We start from the raw sequence: 8,222 nt of genomic DNA, 5'->3' as shown, positions 1-8,222 counted from the left end.
TTTCACCGTCACTGGGATGAAAGAATATCTCTGCAAATGCAACACCCAATCCTATCCTCCACCCTGATGCTGTTGCAGTGAACTGTATCTCAGCTGAAGACTGACACCACCCAGACTCTCAGCATTTTTTTTTTATATACACAATTGTCTCCTTTCACAACCACTCTTACAGCGATTCAACTCCACCAGTGCCAAGAGCGCTTCACTTCCTTGCCCAAGTGATAATCCTTCATGTGTGAGACTGGACAGCACGTTTCTTCACCATGGAAGGAGCCATGATAGAGCCTGGTGCTGTTCTCAATCAATGTACAATTTCTCGCTTTCCAGCAATCGAGAATGTGAATCATAATCTATCAGCACTGAAACTAATCACAGCCTCAAAAAGACCAAGCTGACGCACCCATCACCAAGAATAAAATATCAATACTGCACTTTTTATTAGCTTGGTTAAAAACGGATGAAGGATACATGACAATATAATCTATCTAGCACAAATGACATGTGATTCTGATGTTTAAGGGTGCAAAGTAACACACTTAAACTAACTTCCGCATGCCGCCCCTCTTCAAATAGCATCTTTTGTTGAAAGATACATAGAGTTTAACCAGTTAATATGATAATTTTAAAGACAGTTAAATACAAAGACTGATTCTTTTCTTTTTTACATACACGAGGAAAACAGATTTGTGGGAATTGTGTGAAGAGACTGGACCCAGCATGAGGCAACACTTTACCGTATGTTGTACATCTCTTGTGGTGATTTTAGCTGCCACTCATCAAATAGCAAAGTCATGTAACTTGTAGCTGTGTTTGCTTGTCAGGTTAGCTGAACAACTGGTATAGGAATCAGTGCAGGTGCTGTATTCGGCCTAAGAAAAGGTGTGAGGTTTGGCTAATTCTGTTACATACATTAGGCAAACCATTAAAACTCAGCATTTACATCAATCCAATCTAATTAATAACCAATCCAGCAATAAAAAACCAGTGTGTAACTAGGAAGGTCTGATCAATCTGAACCAAGACTTCTGTGATCCTATCGGAGGAACCACTTGAATCGATTTAAATTCTTCTAGTTCATTATAGAATTGGCACACCACTGTATACACAGTATGTTTAAAACAATCACCAGTCACAAGGTGGATTGGAATCAAGGCAGCAATGGGGTTTTCATCCTGTATACATCAAGGATTATACTCTGACCAACTTCTCTTCATGGATCTTTTTAATCGCATCCCAATCCTTTATCAAACCCACTGATGAAATTTTGATGCAATTTCAATACAGAGCGTTCTCTGATAATGGCACAGCATCAGGTCCCAGCCTCAAACCCTTTGAATAATCCCAATCCAAGAATACATTTGCAGTATAAATGGTTCAAAATGTCTCCACAAATGCAGTGTGCACAGCGGCGGTCTGCTTGGCCACTCCAAACTGAATCCAAATTTGGTTCAATAACGTTTTAACGTGATAACACTGCCGTGTGAAGGATATTTTCCATTTAGATTCACCCTCAATTTTAAACCTTGATCAGCAAGTTTGGACCTGGCCTCATGCTTTGTCCTCCCTCCCTCTGGGAATCGACTGCTGCAAGCGGTGAGATGACAGGCTTAAATCCCAAATAAAACCATCCCCTCCACCCCGTCCAATATAAAACCACGTATGTCACTCCAAGCTAGCTTTTCAGTAACCCTTAGTTATAGAATTAAAAGCGCAAGCCCCTAATTTCCTCCCATAACAACACTGCAGACTGATGGAGCATGAATAATGCAGAATATATTCTCCCATCTAATGTTGCATAGACTTCAGAAACCGCAAACTTGGTAAAACTGATTGCTTTAACTTTAGCCAACCCAGAAATTAAACCGTGGCTCAATTTCTGTTGGACTTAGAATGGTGAATGCATTGCATTTTTATTAACATGCGACACATCAAAGGCAAATCCAATTTTATTTGGATTCAATTGGATCACAACTGGTGCCCTGACTAGATCGGTGAAAATAGCCAAAGGGTAATTTTATTATGTGTCACCTGGGAACTATATTATAAATTTGAGAGCCATCTCGAATCTACACTAACTACAAGGGGAATTTTCCCATCCTGCCCGGCATGGGAATCGTAGAGGGCGGGGGGACACCATGCAAAGGTCCATTGCTCTCAGGTGGGATTTTCCGGTTTTGGGGTGAGCACGGCCGGAAAATCCTGCCCATGTTAGCTCATTCCTGGGTGCCCTGTGTTGTTAACACTGCACATGCAAAGGGATTGGATTTCCACTTTTTTTTTTAAACAGCTTAAATTTCTTAAAATGGAACAATTCCTATTTGGACGTTTAGAAGTTACAACTTTTATCTTGCGGCAAAAGCAAGCATAGAATGGATATGTTGTTTAGAATTCACACCTTGTTTCCCATTACTATAACTGGCAAAAACAAGGTGACTCAGTGACTGTGCTTGTTCACTGACAGATATACAAGGGCCACAAATCAAAGCTTCACAAACCAACATCTTTTTTTTGGCCATTTTCCCACTTTTAGTATCAGTTAACGAGGCAAACGAAGACTGAGTGAGGAAGCTTTCACATCAGACTTTAAAAATCAATAAAATTAAGATAATTGTCATAATTATTTCAAGTGATATTTATGCAACAGAATGTGCTTCAAATATCAGCCCACCCTAGCCCTGGAATGAAGCTTGACGGAGATTGTGGGTATTGCTAACACCAGGCAAAGATTGCTCCTTGTAATAAATGGCTGGTTGCTTACATTGCTCAAGTATCCAAGATAATAGGAGTTCCTCTCAAACACCCCGCACACATTTTGAAATGGAAAAGTGCAAATAATTTATACAGATCCTCAGCAATTTGTACATAAAAGATATAAATACACTTCATTAAAAAGGACATAATCTCCAAAATGTTAGTGATATAGAACAAATATTTTGAAAGCAAATGAAAAGAGTTGAGCGCCAGATCTACAGGTTTTAAAGGAATCAGTGCTCCTGCATCTCACAACACTCTCTGCACCCCAATATCGGCTTAGACCTGTTAAAACATTCAAAATATCAGATATTGTAAATATTACGTACAGTTCATACAGAATGTAAACACAACTTAGAATAATGCACTGTGTGACACCAGCCAGCTGCTTCACACTGGGAGCTGAATAGTCAAACAGAGTTGCAACTTTGTGTAATAAATATTGATTACACCACTCAAGTACACTACATGCTAATCACTGTACTAAATGTTAATAAAAATATATTTGGCTGAACTGTATAAGGTAATTGCTATCCCACAAGCTATAGAGCCACCTCACTTCTAGACAGCATCATTGCCAAGTAAACTCCACAGACAGTCTTCCTAGTGCAAAGTTGCTGCTGATCCTAGTGTCACACCTTATCACAGTCGTCTATACTATACGTAGCGCTAACAGGATTCTAACACTGCCCAACTAATTAACCAACCAAAACACCATTGCCTTTGGCCCCAAGTGCACACAGTTGAGTGTACACCCAACATTAACCCATCATAATGTTGCTACCCCATCCCACTAAGTCTTAGCCATACTTATTCACCTTTAGTTGGCCTCACGGTCACAAGCTAATCCTGTGGTGCCAACTCCCAAGGCCAGTAGTGAATACACATACCCTGGTCACAGTCCAAACCTTGTTGACACTATTTGACAGCTTTCTGACCACCAACACAGCTCTGCTGATAACTCAGCAGCATCTGCTGGGAACGCATTTGCTCTACAGCTCTACGGTAATAAAGGAATGTGACTTGCTTGAAGTTTATTTATTAGTGTCACAAGTAGGCTTACATTAACACTGCAATGAAGTTACTGTGAAAATCTCCGAGTCGCCACACTCCAGCGCCTGTTCGGGTACACTGAGGGAGAATTTAGCACGGCCAATGCACCTAATCAGCACGTCTTTCGGGCTGTGGGAGGAAACTGGAGCACCCGGAGGAAACCCACGCAGAACGTGGGGAGAACGTGCAGACTCTGCACAGACAGTGACCCAAGCCGGGAATCGAACCTGGGTCCCTGACACTGTGGGGCAGCAGCGCTAACCACTGCGCCGCCCCTCGGCGGTACTGAGGCCGATTCAGATGGTTAGCCCGATCGGATCTGTTTGGGAACTTTGAAAATTCACAACACCTGACAAGGAAGCACAGCGTCAAAGTTACAGCACTGTAACTGGAGAATTGCTCCTGCTACTAAGTGCAGCGATGCACAGAAGCACCTTACAGTTAACGAGTAAAAAAATAATTTAAACGCTTTCATCGGCATTAGTGCAGTGTTTGTGGAAACTCTGTTACAATATACATTTTAACAGCAAACCCTACATATTTACACAGACTATTAAAAACAAAATTATTTTGTTATTGTTCATCTAATCTGGATTTTAGGAAATGTGGGAGCCTTATGACAGAAAAAAAACATTTTATTTTCTTCACAGATTATTCTACACTAATCCATCAATCTCTGATTCTTCAGTGCCTAAGCTACAGATACAAACAGGCCTAAAACTGTGTGAACGCTAGCCTTTTTCTCTGCATTCTGTACATATTTACCGTATAAAGATAAAAGTAAAACAAAGCAGCACCTTGCGTACGATTTCTCCACAGAAGAAATGCTTCAATGTACAGTATTTGGAGTCTGTTGTGGAAATGTCATGGATAGTGGAAATCTGGCGTTAAGAAAGCCTTGGTAACCTGGAAGACACCCGTGTCCAATTTGGACACGATTTGGAATGCACACAAACAATGGCCTGTTCTTGCCACCATTTCCAGGCGAGCAGAGATCAAGAGGTGCTTCGTTTTATTTAATACATTTTTTTGGAAAGATTCTCTGTTATTCTTCAATACTCTGTCCCTCAGTTTATCAAGAATACAGTTTATATACAAATATATGTGTGTATTTTTAAAATACATGTTTAAGACATTCAACGTTTCTGAGGGGGTTTTTTGTTTATAAGTCTGGGGAGTTTCACAGCCTTACGTGCGAAATCTTTCTGGGGGTTCTACCTCGCAGACTGGGGATAGCTGGTGCCTCAGAGGCCGCAGGCGATCGTATTTATGTGGCACAGTGACACATCGTAGCCTCTCAACCTCTTCACCCCCCACCTCGAGCAGGATGAAACAAACTCGGGAACCCGCAGAACAAGACTCTCATCTGAATGTGTCGGAGGGTCACTGCACAAACACATCATTCAACTCAGAACATATCATACCCACATTCAATGTCAATTATGCACTTCTACACGTAACTACACTGCTGTGTTTCTAACAAGAGCCCTGTCAAAAGAAAACCCAATCTCATTTTCTACTCGAATTATTTTTGCAACATGGGTAGGAGCTCACCATCTTGTCACAGGTAAGCGCCTACCTTTGAGCAGATTGACTTTTCTTTCAGAATGAATGTTTAAGAGCCAATAATTGGACATTTCTACTGGTCCTGTTTCTCAAGAGTCTGAATTAATGACCTAAATCACACGTTGCGTTCAGATATTGGTCTTTTGAACTGACTAAACTCCAGCTCAGAGAATTCTATCACTGCTTTCTAAAGCATATTCACATTTACCACTGTATTAAATTACAAAGTTAAAGAATATGATAAAAGGTTGCCCAACACTGTGTCCAGCCCTTGCTGTGAGGTTTTATATATATATATATATATAAAATGCAGCATTCACTGTCCTTTTACAATTTACTGACAAAATGGTGATGCAGTTGGATCGAAACCTTTAAAAACATCCTTCAGCGAGGTTGTGTCCTGCTCGCTTTCTTCGTGAGGGCTGCTCCCACCAAAGGGGCTACCTGAGCCAGATTTACTGCTCTGCTTCACCTCAGAGAACTGTGGATGTACCAGTCCAAACAGAGATTGCACTGGGAGGCTGTGCACTCCAGTCTGAGCCGTCTCCTGTGAGGGGGCAGCAGGAGTGGCTGGCTTCGGCCGGGGCCTGTTGTAACTGTTATATCTGTCTGTGCAAGTTTCTGAACCTGACTTTTCATTTCCCAGTTGATCCAAGGCCGATTTCCTTACAAACAACGGCTCCTTCGGCTTAATGGTGCTTTTCGGTGTATCCGAACCTTTAGGCTGAAGGTTATCTTCAATGGAAGGCTCTACGCTTCTGACATTTGCACTCGGAGCACTCTGAGTTCTTGGATCATACAAACTAATGCCACTCAGCATAGTACTCTGTCCTCCACCTCCTCCTCTGCCCTTCCCACCAACAGTAACCAATCTGGGATCATATGGTGCAAGTCCAGCACCCACATCCTTCCCTACAGGGGCAACAGAGGGCTCAGCTTGTTCCACGGTCTTGCCAGATTGCGAACTGGAGGGTTGGGGTCCAGTAGTGGACCTCTGCAGTCTTGGGTCAGCAGGCGTCTTTCGCACCCTGGGGTCAGAAGGTTTGTCGCTCTGTGTGGTCACCTTGGTTGCTGTAGCATCCACACTCTTCAACAGTCTGGACAATAAGCCCAAGTCTGGAAGGGCAGAAGCAGGTGCTGGCTGGAGGGGCTCCACTATTGGCTCAGTGTTGCGCTGCCTGGGGTCTGAAGGTCCAGTTTGCGGAGAACGGTTTAACCGAGGGTCCAATGCTGGGAAGGGCACAGGAACAGCAACAGGATCTGGCTTCGGAATAGGCAGTGGGATCAGATCCTCGGGGCTCCACAAAACACTTTTAGCAAAATGAGGCTTCCCCAGGGAGATGTCCATTTTAATATGGCTGAACTGTTTGAGCTGACACCTAGGATCCCTCAGGGGAAAACCTGGCAGCGGATCAAGAGGGATGGTGACTGCCCTGTCCCTCAGAATCCTCTCTCCTTCCTCCTCACTAACTGCTGCTTGAGGTTTTACACTGGCAGGGGCAGTCTGTTGAGCAGCATCTCCTTTCAGCACAGTTCCAGTCCAGCTTTCTGGAGCAGCTGCATCAGATCCAGAGCTTCCTGACGTGTTCTCTGTGCTTCGAGAAAGCCTGGGATCCCTCGAAATCCGAGGATCCACGGGTCTGTTCACATTCGCCTGCCTCTCCTTCTGAAGACGTGGATCAGCAGCGCTCTGGCTGTTGCCATTGCTGCTATGCGCCGTCCACTGGGCTTGCGCTTGAGGTTTGCTAGCAGATTGCTGACGGAGAGTTTTTAATATGGAGCTCATGCTACTCCCACCTTCCTCTTCATCACTCGAGTACCAATTATCACCATCACCTACAAAACACACAACACATGACTTCATACTGCAGCAGTTATTCCAGCTTAGGTGTGATACTTTGATCAAGTTAAGAAAAAGCATAGAATTTTAATATACTTTGTGCTGTTATTTTGCATACAATCAGTTTGTCTAATAGTCCAGCATAGCCATGCAAGGTAAAATAACTAAGACGAAAGCAGTGGTGTAGTGGTATTGCTACTGGGCTAGTGATCCAGAGACTCAGGGTAATGTTCTGGGAACTCGGGTTCGAATCCCACCAGGGCAGATGGTGGAATATGAATTCAATAAAAATCTGGATTTAAAAATCTGCTGATGACCATGAAACCATTGTCGGAAAAATCCACCTGGTTCACTGATGTCCTTTAGGGAAGGAAATCTGCTGTCCTTACCTGACCTGGCCTCCATCTGACTCCAGAGCCACAGCAATGTGGTTGATGCTGCACTCTGGGCAGCACAGTAGCAAGTGGTTAGCACTGCTGCTTCACAGTGCCAGGGACCCAGGTTCAATTCCCGGCTTGGGTCACTGTCTGTGTGGAGTTTGCACGTTCTCCCCATGTCTGCGTGGGTTTCCTTCGGGTGCTCCGGTTTCCTCCTCTGAAAGACTTGCTGGTTAGGGTGCATTGACCCGAACAGGCCCGAACTGTGGCGACTAGGGGTATTTCACAGTAACTTAATTGCAGTGTTAATGTAAGCCTTACTTGTGACTAATAAATAAACTTTAACTTTTAACTGAATGGAAGCCATTCAGTTCAAGGGCAATTAGAGATGGGTAATGAATGCTGGCCCAGCCAGCGACGCCCACATCACATGAATTAATTTTTTTAAAATATTAAAATATAAAGAAAAATTTCACTACGTCAACTTAAATCTCAGATATTATTTTGAGGGAACTGGGTTTCAAACTGGAAAAAAATGTTCATATTGCCATGAATGCTGAACTTTTCAAGATGATTCATTCTTAAAATATCCCTTTAACTTGTAGTGAAACAAAGTTCTGAAAAGGGGGGTGGTG

General features: G+C 43.1%; 1 protein-coding gene across 2 annotated transcripts in view; it reads right to left on the bottom strand.

Moving 5' to 3' along the window:
* Positions 1 to 411: 411 nt before the first annotated feature.
* The window catches only part of zc3h4 (zinc finger CCCH-type containing 4), a 63,480-nt gene continuing 55,669 nt past the window's right edge, over positions 412 to 8,222 (bottom strand). For both annotated transcript variants that reach the window (XM_078241640.1, XM_078241641.1), the window contains exon 12: positions 412 to 7,206. In XM_078241640.1, coding sequence (XP_078097766.1) covers positions 5,705 to 7,206 — 1,502 coding nt within the window. In that variant the 3' untranslated portion in view covers positions 412 to 5,704. The remainder of the gene's footprint in view (positions 7,207 to 8,222) is intronic.

This window comes from Mustelus asterias, chromosome 24 (assembly GCF_964213995.1).
Source record: "Mustelus asterias chromosome 24, sMusAst1.hap1.1, whole genome shotgun sequence".
Classification (NCBI taxonomy): Eukaryota; Metazoa; Chordata; class Chondrichthyes; order Carcharhiniformes; family Triakidae; genus Mustelus; species Mustelus asterias.
The sequence above is the reverse complement of the archived record's forward strand: the minus strand, read 5'-3'. Positions and strand labels throughout refer to the sequence as shown.